This window comes from Adiantum capillus-veneris, chromosome 20 (assembly GCF_014529385.1).
Source record: "Adiantum capillus-veneris isolate H3 chromosome 20, ASM1452938v2, whole genome shotgun sequence".
Classification (NCBI taxonomy): Eukaryota; Viridiplantae; Streptophyta; class Polypodiopsida; order Polypodiales; family Pteridaceae; genus Adiantum; species Adiantum capillus-veneris.
Window position 1 is genome coordinate 59,614,297 of NC_140950.1, and position 16,851 is coordinate 59,631,147.

Below are 16,851 nucleotides of genomic sequence, written 5' to 3' on the forward strand. Positions count from 1 at the left end.
AACCACTTAAACACCATCAAAAACAATCTAATCTAAGCTAAACTAAAAATACTGTCAACACGGAAGACCCAGGAATACCCCACTTCCTAGTATCTCTCGAGACCTTCAGAGTCCACCACTCCTAGATCTTTTCTAACTAAAGTATACAAAGTAGTTTATACGACTCACCTCGTAGGATTAGTCTAAGGTCACCTACTTAGGGCTCTCGTCCCCGGCAGCGGTGCCAAATGTTAAGGCGGTTACGCCGCTAGCGGAAGCTAAATAGCGAGAACTCAACCAACAACAGAATTTGTCAGACGAGGACGGAGCTTGACCCGCAGGCGCATGGAAACAACTAGGTGGGTGTCAAATCACCTACTCAACCTTCTAATGACAATCACTACTAAGGAAATCAAATCTAAGTTCTAAAACACGCAAGTGACTGAATTCCGTACTACGAACGAATGCTATACGAAACAGGATCTAGAATCATCGAATCGATCTCAAACTCAAGGGGAAGTCTATACACTAGGTAAGAACAACACCCTAAAGACTTGAACTGCAAAATCAACCTATAACCACTCCGTGCGGTAAACGCGTATGAAAACAGGCCGAAAAATACAGGTGACCAAAACTTGACCCCGATGGTACGAATGTGTAGCTCTACTTGTTGTGGTTCTATAGATATGCTGCACGCTCTATTCCGACACACGAGTTGGAAGAAAACTCACACCGAAGCTCGTAGGAACTTACCACACATAGAAGCCGATAACACGCACTCTTGGTATCAGTGCGTAGCTCTCGCCGTTGCTAGCACAATGGCGGTGTCGCTTCTCCAATGGCGGCTCCGTAGCTCGCGTAGCAAGGAGATAAGACTCTCTCTCTCTCTCTCTCTCTCTCTCTCTCAGACACAGTCACGGCGCTCAAAACTCACTTTGATTAATAATTGAATCCTCCTTTTTTTAGGTTACAAAACTTTGGCTTATATACCTCAGCCTTGGAGGTGAGAACATCTCTAATTATTTACATCAGCAGGTGAAATTAAGTCGGGATTACAGGCTGGAAACTCAATTGAGTCCCGTTACTTAATGAATGGCTCAAATCAAAATTAATGTCGGAAAGACATTTATTACAATCAATGGTTACATAATGATGGGTGTGAGCAAAAATGCGTGTGTGATCCTCTGCTGGCTCAACAACCTCTGCGTGCATAGACTCTGACAACACCTGTTGTGTCTCGCTAGAGCACTGTCGCTCTATCTCTATCTCTATAGAGTCTACTGGTATGCCCTGCATAGCTAAATGCTCTGTCTCGTGAGCATGGTGGAGCTCATCCGCGAAGAAGACATGTTTCATCTCTTGCTCAAAGCATGCCAACAACAAAATCGAGACTATGCCGTCTCGAACCTCAGATACATGCATAGGATATACCAAGTCACTTTGGGCTCCTCTGACAATCACTAATGAACCACAATGCATCTGGAAAGACTTCTCTCTAAGAAATATCTGACACCCAAAATCTGCTAATTGTCTCACCGAGATCAAACTCTGTCTCAGTTGAGGAACATAGCGCACATGTCGTAGCATATATGATGCACCGCTGGGCAATGCCAAGCAAACATCTCCTATGCCTGCAATGTCAAATGCCAAACCATCGGCCAAGTGCACACAACCAAAGCTCCCACTAAAGAAGATGCTAAACCAGTCACGATGTGGTGTGACGTGAAAAATTGTTTGATACCAATTGAAGAGTGTGTGTGCGCGGATACGTGCGTGCGTGATGCGGTGCGGTGTGCACGTGCGAGAAGGGGAGAGGGAGAGGGAGAGGGAGAGAGTAGACCATTGTGTAGGTGGAGTCAACCTCTAAGTGAGGAGCTCCTTATTCATGGTATATGTACAAGAATAAGGTGATGTCAGTGGACGGGCGCCTAGAGTCTGGGCGGTCGGGCAAGGCAATAGGCTTTACCCCAACAACAATAAGACAAAGATTGACAACGAAGAAAAATAGATAGCATCTAAACAACTAAAATTGCAGGTTTGTTATGTCATTCTTGTTTTTTATGCTTTTGTAGAAGGTAGGACCATGCACTTGACTACAAGGAAGGGCACGACTTCCATTTCTTAGAGATTGTGTGCCACCTATCCACCATTCTTTCAAATAGAAGTATGACACTCAATTTATCTAAGCACTATATAACAATGCCATATTCTTTGAAAATTTTTGTAGTGTAGGATGTTAAATTGTTGCTTTGCCTTTGTTAATATTTCTTTTAAGGTTAAGATTCTTTTGAATTGAAATTGCACTCAAGTGGACTTCCAATAAATCCAATCGTTATATAAAAATTCTTTCAAATATTTGTAGTGCAAAGCGTTAAATTGTTGCTATGCTTCTATTTGTAGTGTAAAGTGTTAAATTGTTACTTTGCTTCTATTTGTGCTCTTTCAAAGGTAATCTTCTTTTCAATCACAATCTTACTTGCGTGATTCGCCTATGTCGTCGAGGCTATAGGGAACACCGTCGGATGAAGCTCCTTTGCGACACGTGGCCGAGGGAGGGGCTCTAATTCCTCCCTACTTTATATTTAGTATAGATAGATATAGATTTAAAGGATACCACTTGGTCTTGATGCACCCACACCCACCTTAACCCCTTGGATATTGCATTTCCATATTAGAAAGAAGTGTGTAAATGAATCACATTACATCACTACTAGTATGGTCGGTCGCCTTCTTCCAGCATGTCTCTCTCTCTCTCTCTCTCTCTACACGCACTATTTGCCTATGACACCGGGGCGATAGAGAATACCGCCAGATGAAGCTCCTTGCGACACCGGGACCGGAATTCCTCCCTGGAATTCGTCCCCAATATAAACGAAAAGGCCGACCGAATAAGAGAGCATATTGTTATTGTTTTGTCTGCTGCACATTGGCGTGATGTGAGGGACTGTGCGCGCGTTTTGAAGGTGCCCCCGCCCTTCATTCCCGCATGATCTTGGGACCAATTTGCAGAGATCCGCGTCGCTTCCTTTGCACGCCGTCGTAGGGTCACATACGATGGCACAGAATGATTCATGGATGCGGGAGTTTGAGGATGCTGTCCGGCTTGCAGAGGATATAGCAGCCCGCATTGCAGAGCGCAACTCTGCAGCCCCTGTTGGCAGTGGGTCCCGTGCTGCTGACAATTCCCGCCTTGTTTCTGCCACCAGACGGAAGATCACCATGCTTGGTACCCGCCTTGACAGCCTTCAGTCCCTCCTGAGCAATCCTTCCCTCACCAAATCTTTGTAAGTCTTTTTTCCTAGCATCTCTTTTTCAATATTTCTACCTACATCTTTTGTAAGGCAGACTCATACACACATGCCCCAAACATGAGAATAAACTTCTTACAGTTTGAATCCTTCTGTACATATGCCCCACTTTTCTTGAGTCATAGGTGAGTGGAGACAGATTTTTTTGGGCACCTCTGCATTGTTCTGCAGTGCTGAACATGTACATTGTCTTACACCGATTGTTCAAATACAATACAATTGTGTACACGAGTACTTGTCATCATAGATTCATACTTTTTCTCTTTAAATTATACTAGTCTGCTCTACCCATTAACATATTGAATGAAGAATTGAATTGTCTTCTTTTCTTTTACAAGAGCTTGCAGATTTGAACATTCAACACATTCTTTATTTCTCCATTTTAAAGTTCTGTTCTTCTTCCAAATTGTTTTGAGAGCTGTTGATATTTGGTGCTTTGTTAATGAGCAATGCATGTTCTGTGCATAGGTACGAGCAGTCTCTTGAGTTACACAGCCTCGTCCTTTTCACACTTCCTTAAAAATAAAAAGTAAAATACGTTCAGTTTGAGTCCAATTGACAAGAGTCAACCTCGTGGTTAGCCCATTAGTCTGGTTTGCATGTGTTCTTGAGATCAAACCTCTATTCGCGATGTGTGCTGAAAAACGCTTGCGTCCGGGGGGTTGAGGCCTCTTGCATTTTGGTTGTCCCGGAAATGAAGTATATGCCTGTTTTCCCAATCGAAATGTGCCAATGCACACGCGACCCCTGTGTTGAGTGGTCCATTGTGCAATTTGAACACTGCCTAAGAAAACTATGTGCAACAAGCTGAAGAAGCGGCAGCCCCGTATGGATGCAATCTGATGATGTGGGCCGTGGCAGCTCTGTACGGACCCGGGAGACAATACAGATGCTTGGCGAGGACTATGAATCGTTGATGTGGCAAGTGTACGGAGATCTGGACGAACACTGGGATGATTTCGTGGCAACAACGCACTCAAGCTTTTTATGTATGTGTGTGCGCATCTGTCGCACGTGTCAGTGCAAGGGACTGGCCGTACACTGTGTGCGAGCCACAAATGGTTGCAAGCACACAAATAGACTAATCTAGCAAGCTCAAGAGAGCAAGGGTGTGTCACGCACCGCCCTACACTCGCCTTCGTGGAGGATTCCTCGTCGCGAAAGAGGGAGCTACCGCCGTGCCGCGCTCAACCGCCTTGCCGCCGTCGTGTCTGCGTAACGCTCGATCACACACTCTCTCTCTCTCTCTCTCTCTCTCTCTCGCATACACACACACACGCAAGGAGAAGAAGAAGAACATGAAGATCGAGCAAGATTACTCTTTAATTGCACAAATGAGAGAATGAGTGAGTTTTAGGTTTAGGTGACTTTATATGAGCTCGCCCATTCACACTTGGGCGTCCATGCTTAGCCAACTAACCTTTGAATGTTCTAGTTAGAGTGCGCCTCTCATCGGCGATCACTCTTACCTTTTTCCTATTGGATCGACAAGCGTGGTCCTTGACTCAAAACAATGTAATGTCCGTGGATGTTTACTGTGCCGACGTCCATTTGCCAAGGTCAGTACCATGCGATAGGTGGCGTTGGGCAGTCCCCAAGCCTCATATTCGCCCGGTGTCGACTTCATTGTCGCACCAAGGTCAACACCAAGCGATAGGTGGCGTTGGGCAGTCCCCAAGCCTCCTATTCGCCCAGTATTGACTCAATTGCTTCTTATAATGACTGAGCGTTGGGCAATCCCCAAGCTTCCTATTCGTCCAGTATTGACTCCTCTGCATGAATTGTAATCACATAAAGGGTCTCCATCGTTCGGTTACATCAAGGTCAACACCAAGCGATAGGGAGCGTTGGGCAGTCCCCAAGCTTTCTATTCGCCCAGTGCTGACTCCACTGTCTGACTTGTCGGTTAACATGCCCCCCTTCCTGATGTAGATTCCGTCCTCGGAATCTATTGTATTGAAGCTCGGTCGTCAAGGTGGAAGAGTATTTGAGATGAATGGCCTTAGCCTTCTTCTATTAGTACAAAATCAAACAACATTGGCACAGTAATTGCATTCTCATATACAATCAAAAAACATATGCAGTTGTAGGCAGATAAATTGATTGGTAACAGAATTTTAAACCATTTGTCAGCAATAACATTAAATTGTAATATAATCAAACTCCTAAACAATTGTAAAGGTTAAAAATTAAACAAGTCTGGGGTCGCTAATTTAACGATCAACAATTAATACCATGGGCAAGCTTCTCAATTTTCTCTGGTCAATTAAATTATTTAATCCCGAGAGCCAAGTATTTCATGTCCGAGAGCTGACTAGAGGCTATACCTAGAAGACCTTGTAGTTAAGCTACGATAAAAGGAATTGCTCATGGAATTATCTCTTGACTTATTTCTGTCACAAAGGGATGACGTGGCTACGGACAGTAGAAACCCTAATTTCTGCCAGAAACCCTAAAATTCCTGCAAACCCTAATTTTTGCCAAAAACCCTAATTTCTGGAAATTGCGGAGGCTTATTAAATTTTTTTTTTTTAAAAGAAAGATGAGCGACACAAATTTTGCTTTTTCTCTACCTAATGAGAAAGAGAGAGAATGCTTTTGCTTTCAAGTTTTGACTCTCTGTGAGAGAGAGAGAGCAATTGCTTTTGATTTGAAGCTTTTGGGGCTCTGCTTGTAACAGACTTGGACACTCCAAGTCAAGAATCAACCGCGACAGCACCAAATAACCACTTCAAAACAATTCACAGATCACAATAGATTTGCACTGGCCCGGCGGAGTTCCGTGCCTAGAGATATTGGCTCCAAAGACTGGCGCCCCTTTCGGTATTTCTTTTTATATTAATCAATCATCAAAGTACAAGAGAGCGGTTAGGGTTTCACTCTCAGACTCTGCGTCCAGATGCTCTGAGAAGTGAGGCCCTCACCACTAATTTAAAGGTTACAAGGGATGCCCAAAAGCAGAGCCCCAAAAGCTTTTAAACTCAAAAGCATCAGTTCTCTCTCTCTCTCTTAGAGAGTCTTTTCTCTTTTAAAAAAAAAAAAAAAAAGCAAAAGCAAAATTCGCGTCGCTCATCATTTTCCAAAAAATAAAAATAAAAATAAAAAATAAAAAATTTAATAATAATCCGCCTCCGCGATTTTCAGAATTTAGGGTTTCTGGCAAAAATTAGGGTTTGCAGGAATTTTAGGGTTTCTGGCAGAAATTAGGGTTTTTGCTGTCCGCCACGTCATCACTTTGTGACATACCCCCCTCTTGAAAGCATTGTAATCGACCGCGATTACGTCTGCAAAACCGACAAAAGCCATAAACCGTCTTAGCAGACACTGACTGTTAGTACCTACGTACTAGGAACACACATCTAGCACATGTACAAAATCGACAGTCACATCACACGACATCACAGGACATCACCAGACATCACAGGACATCACATGACATTCAACATTCATTCGGATCTTAGACCATGATTTATCGGCAATGTAGCTAGCAATCACATCTAGGTCCAATCGGGACCTCATCGATGTCTGATTGACTAACCCCTATTGCAACCATGTCTATTCGAGATCAAGTAGACCAAAATGCTGCAGTCATTTCGTCTATCAGTTCCTGCACTCACAAGAAGTCAAGAACAAATCAGTATCATAATCAGGAATTCCATTTCATAAAGTCATCCAGCAGAATACTGTCAGCTCTCAGTATCCCTGAAGCTCAAAGAGACATCAGTGACTTTAGTATCAAAATCAAGGCATCTGTTGACAAAGGAGTGGAGTAACTCCCCTCTTGTGCATCCCACTGCACCAGATCTTCGGCCAAGCTGAATTCTGGGTTCCATTTGGAGTAGACTATGCTAAACCAAAAGCATCGAGGTAAAGTTTCACAATCTGAGGAGTATCTGCTAGGTCCTCCTCCTCCATCCACTTCGCATCAAATGCAGGAAAGTTCTTGAACTTAACCAAGAACCGCCTTCGGACTTTACCTTTCTTCGTATCGTTATGTGCCAAAATCTGTTCATGAACAAGGATCTCCTCGTTTTCTTCCACTTTGGGTTGCTCATCAGGCTCCCCATCATCAGGCACATCACCCTTAACAGGTTTCAAGAGACTCACCTGCAATGCATTGTGAATCCTCCAAGTATCTGGCAGTTTCAATCGGAAGGAGACATCATTTATCTTGTCAGTAATCTGGAAAGGTCCGTAGTATCACATACTAAGCTTTGGAAAAAGCCTCTCCTTTCCCTTCTTCTTTCTTAGGCGTGCCTTCTCAAAAGTAAGAGCACCCAATCATCCTCCTTCAGTTTCAAGTCGTGACGATGGCGATCCGCTGGCTTTTCTTGTCGTTCTTGAGACTTCTGTAAAGTCTCGCGAACCTTGGCAAAAGCCGTATCCAAATCTCGCGAATATTCATCCGCTTCAAATTTCTAATCTTTCGTGCTCAGGAAGGATGGAACCTTCGTAGCAGTTTCAACAATCTCACATGGCGTCTTCCCCGTCGGAGAGTGTATCGTGTTATTGTAGGCAAATTCCACCAAAGGTAAGTTCTTTTCCCATTGAGTCTTCTGATGCGAGATACAAGACTTCAATAAATCTAAAATCACTGAATTGGCAATCTCAGATTGCCCGTCAGTCTGCAAGTGGAACGATGACGAGAACTGCAACCGCGTGCCAATGTTCTCCCAAATTGTCTTCCAAAACAAACTCATAAATCTGGGGTCTTTGTCGGAGACAATCGTCTCAGGCGTGCCATGTAATCGGAAAATCATCGTGAGATAAAAAAAAAAATGAAATCCATTTCAATATTTTCCCAGGGGCGTGTGGGTATGGGTAAAGGCTGTAACAATCCCTGTGCCTTATGCCTGTCAAACTTGACCTTCTGGCATACCAAGCAACTGCGCACAAACTCTTCCACATCCTTCTTCAGTCTTCGCCAAAAGAAATCTCTCTCTACCCCTTTCATGGTGGTAGCAATGCCGCGGTGACCCGTAAAAGGTGGACAGTGGCAATCAGTCATAACCTTTTCCCTCAACGGCTGTGTAACTCACAACAGTCTTTTTCATAAACCATCTCCGGATGACCAAGAGCGATACAGTGAATTCTTATTGTGAAAGATTCTGGAGCTCTTTTCTTCCCGCCTCTTCATTCAAGAAGATCTCGTTCAGAGAACAGATTGAACGGTTTACCTTGGGTCTACCTACAGAGATCTGAGATCACTGCTTGGAACGGAAGTCAGCTTCTATTCAGGAGTTGATGAGTCATGCGAAGCGGGGCTTTGCCATTCACTCTGGCAGTCTGACCTACCCCACAGATGAGGCCATGACACAACGAGCCGAACAGACTTCTGGGAATGAAGTAGAAAGAAAAAGAGCAACCCAGAGAAAAATGATGCACGACCCAAGCTTACTCTTGAGGAGAGAGCTCGCTTCATCAGAGAGGGGAAGTGCTTTGGATGCGGGGAACATGGACATATCTCCGCGAAGTGCTCTAAAAAGGCACAGAAAGAACAGAATGATAAGAACGACGACAGGCCTCAGAGTTCGAGAGCACCTGAGGAATGTGGCAAAAAAGACAGATAGAAAAGTAGAACTGGTACCACATGGCGTGGGACCTGCACCGAATCTAATGATGAAAGTACAAACTTTGCCGCTTTTGGGGCAAAGTGAAGGATCAGGAAGCTCTTTTGAAGGAGCCAAGGCCAACTTCTTTTCACTTGGAATTGGCGGCTCGATTTGGAATTACGCCCGACAGACTGACGCCACAGGCAGAGGTAGTTCGATTGGCACCCGGATGGGATATTTCCATTACACCGAGCATTGGCAAACTTTGTTTGCAATGACAAGGGTGTTCAGGGCACGCGAGTGACGTTCTTCTCAGGATCCCTTGGTACCACAAGAACTACGCCGTGGTTGACTACCGGGCCGAGAAAGCGACTTTGATAAATGAAGGGCTTAGAGATTGTACTTGATGAACTTCAGTTTCTTCCTCATTCTTTTGGAAGAGAACTGAACGATGGATAAAGGTTGAATATGTTTTGACCTGATCAAAAGAACGCCAAGATTTTTCTCCACACTCATGCCGATTGCTTTTTAGAGGGCGTGAAGATTAAACCATTGATCTGATACCTGGAAGCACGCCACCGAATCGGCCACCTTACCATGTGAGCCGAGTACAGAATGAAAAGATTATGAACCCAATGAAAGACCTCTTGGAAAAGGGTCTTGTCCAGCCTAGTACTTCACCGTATTGCTCTCCAGTGTTGTGGGTTTTGAAGAAAGACGGATCTTGGAGAATGTGCATCGATTATAGCACTCTCAACGAAATCACCATCAAGAACAGATTTCCGATCCCTAGGATCGATGATATACTCGACAGGTTACAGGGATCCTCGTGCTTTAGTAGGATTGACTTGAAGAGTGGATATCATCAGATCAGGATAGCGCCAGGAGATGTCTACAAGACAGCTTTTCGAACGACTTTTGGGTTATTTGAGTTTTTGGTGATGCCTTTTGGCTTAACCAATGCTCTTGCGACATTTAACGGGATGATGGACAAGATTTTTCGAGAGTACAGGCTATTTGTTGGCACTTTCTTTGACGACATCATTGTTTTCTCCAAGAATGAGGCAGAACACAGAGATCATCTGCTTCAAGTCTTTCAGGCATTACGATTTCACACGTTAGTGATTAATGCAAAGAAAAGTGATTTTTTTCCTACCAGAGATACACTTTTTGGGACACATTGTGTCAGCACAGTAGGAGTGCAAATGGACCCGGCCAAGATAGAGACTATCTGTGATTGGCCCGATTTGAGGAATGTCCATGAAGTTAGAAGCTTCTTGGGACTGTGTTCGTACTACAGGCGGTTCATACGAAAGTTTGCAGAGGTTGCTTCCCCTTTGCATACCTTGACACAGAAAGGAGTGGGGACCCACAAAGGTGACTGCCTTTCGGACATTGAAAGAGAAATTGACTACGGGACCTATTTTGACTTTGTCGGACTTGCAGAAGTCATTTTAAGTATATTGTGATGCTTGTGGTCGTAGTCTGGGTGCGGTCTTGATGCAAGAAGGCCATGTCATAGCTTACGAGAGCCGTTTGTTCTCTAGGCCGGAGATGACAGCACAGATCTATGAGAAAGAGCTTTTGGCGGTTATCCATGCTCTTACTCAGTGGCGGCATTACCTACTCGGAGCGGATTTCACTGTCTTTATAGACCATCAGAGTTGGCGCCACTTCTTGTCACAGAAGCAGCTTTCGGAAAAGCAGATGCGGTGGACGAACATCTTGTCACAGTTTCACTTCCAGATTGTCCATGTGCAGGGACAGAGAATGTGGTGGCAGATGCTTTGTCTCGGAAACCGTTGGTTCTGGCTGTTTCCGCGATACATCATAGGAGCTTTGAGGATATGGTCGATCAGTATGCCACAGATACAGATTTTGCAGATATTTTCACACGGATACGGGATGGGGCGACAGTAGCTGGATACTCCCTTCGGGAAGGCTACTTGATGAAAAAGACTATGTTGTGCGTTACACAACCGTTGAGGGATAAGGTTATGACTTAATGCCACTGTCCACCTTTTACGGGTCACCGCGGTATTGCTACCACCATGAAGGGGATAGAGAGATACTTCTTTGGGCCGAGACTCAAAAAGGATGTGGAAGAGTTTGTGCACAGTTGTTTGGTATGCCAGAAGGTCAAGTTTGAAAGGCATAAGACACAGGGATTGTTATAGCCTTTACCCATACCCACCCACCCTTGGGAAAGTATTGCAATGGATTTCATTTTTGATCTCCCGAGAACACAAAATGATCACGATGATTTTCCGATTACATGGCACGTCTGAGACGATTGTCTCTGACAGGGACCCCAGATTTATGAGTTTGTTTTGGAAGGCAATTTGAGAGAACATTGGCACGCAGTTGCAGTTCTCGTCATCGTTCCACTTGCAGACTGACGGGCAATTTGAGATTGCCAATTCAGTGATTTTAGATTTATTGAAGTCTTGTATCTCGGATCAGAAGACTCAATTGGAAAAGAACCTATCTTTGGTGGAATTTGCCTACAGTAACACGATACACTCTTCGATGGGGAAGACGCCATGTGAGATTGTTGAAAGTGCTGCGAAGGTTCCATCCTTCCTGAGCACGAAAGATTAGATATTGGAAGCGGATGAATATTTGCGAGATTTGGATACGGCTTTTGCCAAGGTTCGCGAGACTTTGCAGAAGTCTCAAGAACGACAGAAAAAGACAGCGGATCGCCATCGTCGCGAAAAAGACAGCGGATCGCCATCGTCGCGACTTGAAACTGAAGGAGGATGATTGGGTGCTCTTACTTTTGAGAAGACACGCCTAAGAAAGAAAAAGGGAGAGGAGAGGCTTTTTCCAAAGCTTAGTATGTGATACTACGGACCTTTCCAGATTACTGAAAAGATAAATGATGTCTCCTTCCGATTGAAACTGCCAGATACTTGGAGGATTCATAATGCATTGCATGTGAGTCTCTTGAACCCTGTTAAGGGTGATGTGCCTGATGATGGGGAGCCTGATGAGCAACCCGAAGTGGAAGAAAACGAGGAGATCCTTGTTCATGAACAGATTTTGGCACATAACAATACGAAGAAAGGTAAAGTCCGAAGGCAGTTCTTGGTTAAGTTCAAGAACTTTCCTGCATTTGATGCGAAGTGGATGGGGGAGGAGGACCTAGCAGATACTCCTCGGATTGTGAAACTTTACCTTGATGTTTTGGTTTAGCATAGTCTACTCCAAACGGAACCCAGAAACTCAGCTTGGCCGAAGATCTGGTGGAGTGGGATGCACAAGAGGGGAGTTACTCCGCTCCTTTGTCAATAGATGCCTTGATTTTGATACTAAAGTCACTGATGTCTCTTTGAGCTTCAAGGATACTGAGAGCTGACAGTATTCTGCTGGATGACTTTATGAAATGGAATTCCTGATTATGATACTGATTTGTTCTTGACTTCTTGTGAGTGCAGGAACTGATAGACGAAATGACTGCAGCATTTTGGTCTACTTGATCTCGAATAGACATGGTTGCAATAGGGGTTAGTCAATCGGACATCGATGAGGTCCCGATTGGACCTAGATGTGATTGCTAGCTACATTGCCGATAAATCATGGTCTAAGATCCGAACGAATGTTGAATGTCATGTGATGTCCTGTGATGTCTGGTGATGTCCTGTGATGTCGTGTGATGTGACTGTCGATTTTGTATATGTGCTAGATGTGTGTTCCTAGTACGTAGGTACTAACAGTCAGTGTCTGCTAAGACGGTTTATGGCTTTTGTCGGTTTTGCAGGTGTAATCGCTGTCGATTACAATGCTTTCAAGAGGGAGGTATGTCACAAAGTGATGACGTGGCTACGGAAAACAGAAACCCTAAAATTCTTGCAAACCCTAATTTTTGCCAAAAACCCTAATTTCCGAAAATCGCGAAGGCTTATTTATTTATTATTTTTTTAAATTTTTAGAAAGATGAGCGACGCAAATTTTACTTTTTCTCTACCTAATGAGAAAGAGAGAGAGAATGCTTTTGCTTTCAAGTTTTGACTCTCTGTGAGAGAGAGAGAGAGCAATTGCTTTTGATTTGAAGCTTTTGGGGCTCTGCTTTTGGGCATCCCTTGTAATCTTTAAATTAGTCGTGAGGGCCTCACTTCTCAGAGCATCTGGACGCAGAGTTTGAGAGTGAAACCCTAGCCACTCTCTTGTACTTTGAATTGATTAATATAAAAAGAAATACCGAAAGGGGCGCTAGTCTTTGGGGCCAATATCTCCAGGCACGGAACTCCGTCGGACTAGTGCAAATGTATTGTGATCTGTGAATTGTTTTGAAGTGGTTATTTGGTGCTGTCGCGGTTGATTTTTGACTTGGAGTGTCCAAGTCTGTTACAATTTCCTTTTCTTTGACTCCCCAAAGTCTTTTCACAGTGATTCAATTTTGATGTGTGTGCTTATTTTGTATGCCTTGGGTTTTTTGCTTTCAAGGGAAAGCGCCCACACTAGGAACCTCTAGGGCTCTAGTATCATAGGCGATACATATGAGTGAAGTACCAAATCAAGCTGAGATTTCTCTTCCTGCTTAAGATTTTACTTTGTGGCACTTTGATTTTTTTGTTTGTTCGTTTTCAGCATTTTAATTTTGTAACTTTGGGGGGTCATATAACAATGTTACCCTCCCCACGCTCATCACATTAGTAAACTCCCTTTATAATACTTAAGCTAAAGGTCAATAGGGACTAAGCCCACTAGAAAGCCCTAGTACATTGCACACAATGCTACCTAAATCGGATTAAAAACCTAAGTAACCATTGATTATTAGGAAGGCATTCCCCATGGTATTAAGAGAAGATCTCTAACGTCTAACTTGGTCAAACTGGCTTAGTCGGACTGCTTGATTTTTAAACCTCCATAAGTGATTATGACAAAAAATTACATTGGATTTAATGTTTGGTACTAAGCAAATGCGCGGAATATTATGCTACCAATCACAATTAAAGCAGACAAACATGGATACAAAAAAGATAAGGGGCAATGTTAATGGATAAGAAATACCTGTTTGTGTTGATGATTGTGCTTGATCTGAAGAGTGAACGAGAGAAAGATTCCATGAAGGTCCAAATCCTAACAACAGCAACACATTCCTGTATACACTATAAAACACAAGAATACCTCTAGGAGGCACATCAGTGGGAATAGGCACCAACCCTTATTGAACACAATTAAACAACATAAGTAACCCTAATCTAATTATTTGCACTCCCCTTAGAGAGCCAAGGAAATAGGATATTGTAGAGATTGGGGGGAAACCCTAAGGCTAAACCCCTATCCTCGTCGTCGAGAAAAACAAAGTCATCATGCGTGAGACCATATGTGCCATCCGTGTAATCATGTAAATTGTCTTCATCATTAGGGGTACCAATGTTTACTAAGGTCACTAGACGTCTATAGTCATCTTGGTCAAGAGGGTAGTCTTGTGCAATGGGAGAAACGCTCTCTACTAAGTATGGATTAGTCGTGGTCAAGAGACGTATCAGCCATTCTTACTCGTTGAAATTGCTCTCACATGCTAGCGTACCTACCAAATCCCATTCATAGGCAAGCATTGGAAAGACCATGTGAAATACTTGTGAAAAGTAACGAGGGTACCTCTCACCCAAGGTAGTAGTAGATGACTCTAGCATACTAGCCATATCTGTACACATAGATAGATGATGATTAGAGTGTAAATATTATAAGGGTCGTGTCTAAAGGTCGTTTCCTTGTGCATAATGTGTTTTTATGATTTTGTGTTATGTATAGAACTCGTAGGTTTCTAGATTTTTGTTTGGTGGCTCTTGCTCTTTTACTTTTTTATTTTGTTTTTGTGAGTATAAGGCTTTATATATACATTCTCTAAGATTGGGAGATTAAGAGGTCAGGGAGGAAGGTTGAGGAGGAAGTAAGTGAATGATGGATGTCAGCAAACACTCGCCCCTTCCTTGGGTAGATCATACCTTTTGGAATGATGTCGTCACCTTTTGAAACCAATTGTTCCAAGTTGTTATGGGTGAAGACTTTGACCAATAGTTTTCGACCGCCCGAGGCATTTCATCTAGCTGCAAGGGTGGTAAGGTACTCTCCCATGATTTTATTTGCAACGTTGTTGTAGGTGGTGAACTTACACCGGGAGGTGCAAATTCTTCCTTGTTTGTATGGATATGTACAATGGTAGGTGGAGGTTGTGGCGAAGCTTCTATTTCCATATAGGAACTACACGAAGAGCAAGAAGCTTCATTTGACTTCCTTGTTTCTAAGTTAGGTGGAACAAATTGTTCTTTCTTCAGTACCCGAACTAACTCTGGAGCAGGTGTATAGCATTCCGTGATTTTTTTCCTTTCCGCGATCTTCAATTCGTTTTGGAGCTAAAGGATTGGGCTCACATGGGTCAGGTGACCAACAAGAGCACCATTTACGTTTTGGTACCTAGATTTGATCATTTTCTTCATAGTAGCCTTGGACTTCTAATAGTCATTTTGGAATCGATCGTGATTTGGTCTTGACTCTCCTAGAGCGCGCTCTTTGTTTTCCATGAGAAGTTTTTTTTGAAATGGATGGAAGGGTTGAGGTATCTAGAAGTAAGGCCTTGGAGACCCATTGATATGTACTCTTAGGTCGTGCAGGTTGAGTACTTGCAATATTACTGCCTGCTGCAACTACAAGTATTGAAGTGCTAGGTTCATGGGCAGCCGACAAGGACGAGTTAACCACTGTGGTTTGTGAATCTTGGCTATCCTAGAGTCTGCAACGTAGGTGACTTTGCTTCAATGATAGGGGTAAGAGTCGGTGGTCGTGTCGTGACACTGCTAGTATCCCAATCAATAGTGCATTTGGTTGTTAGCATCCACGTGCGTCCTAGGTTTATATTACCCTCCATAGTTCCAATAGGCATGACCAAAAAGTCTTGAGCTACAACTCCATTGTCATAACTGACAGAAGTGTGCTAGATTCCAAAAACTGCAGTTTTTTTCTTGTTGACACCCTTGACTTGGATGGTGCTTGTGGATAGGGTGGTTTTTCTAGCTGACACCAAACTCCTTAGGATAACAAATTATGTTTAGCACCCGTGTCCAATAAGGCGTAATATAGCACTTTTCCATAGGCGCTATTTAGCTCAATAGGGTATCGTAGAGGTGTGTCAGAGTCCAACCAATCCTCGTCGGTTTAACGTGGAATACATGTGTAACTCCAAGGTTAGCCTCTCGTTGGCGTCTTATGCATCGTTGTCGTTCCTTAGTCTTAGCTTGAGCTTGTATCTTCTTCAATTCTGTTTGTGCTTTGGCTGTCTTTTTTTGATGGATGGCACGTAGATCCTCTTGGCTTAAAGGATCATAATATCTTTTAAATTTCCTTCCATTGAGGAATCCAATGGTTTCAACTCCATCAAGAGTCTCCACACGAATGGTCCCCTGTGGGGTAATTTCACATACTCGATATGGTCCTTTTCTCGCATATTTCAACTTTTTCTTTTCATTACGCACTCCATACATAAGGACTTTATCACCAACATTGATATCCTTGTTCTTTAGATGACAGTCAAACCATTTCTTCCTCCTATCTTTCTCCACAAGTGCGTTTTGCATAGCCAATTGCCTTTCTTCATCTAACCTTTGAAGGATATGTCACAAAGTGATGACGTGGCTGCCAGAAACCCTACTTCTACTGAAACCCTAACGCTAAAACCAAAAACCCTAATTCTGTTGAAACCCTAACTCTAAAATCAAAAACCCTAATTCTGTTGTAAACCCTAACCTTAAAAGGGCTGCAGAAAATGCTAACGTGGTAGGCCAGCTGTCACGTGACACATCCCAACCCTATGTGTCCGTGGACAAGCTACACCACAGTAGGGTTCAGTCAGTTCAGTCAAGTCTAGATTAGCAGTGATCTGGCACTTTTGTGAGTCTATTCGTAGACCGTGCATGCCCAGTCACTTAGCATAGATGCATATCCTCCGGTTGCACACAGTATGATCATCAGTATTCCCTTCAGAATCCATCAGATTCAGTCAGGGG

At 43.4% G+C, this 16,851-nt stretch overlaps 1 protein-coding gene across 2 annotated transcripts in view; it reads left to right on the forward strand.

The window, feature by feature from the left end:
* Nucleotides 1-2,881: 2,881 nt before the first annotated feature.
* Nucleotides 2,882-16,851, forward strand: part of LOC147432578 (syntaxin-52-like) — a 62,029-nt gene continuing 48,059 nt past the window's right edge. For both annotated transcript variants that reach the window (XM_086492458.1, XM_086492459.1), the window contains exon 1: nucleotides 2,882-3,263. In XM_086492458.1, coding sequence (XP_086348584.1) covers nucleotides 3,034-3,263 — 230 coding nt within the window. In that variant the 5' untranslated portion in view covers nucleotides 2,882-3,033. The remainder of the gene's footprint in view (nucleotides 3,264-16,851) is intronic.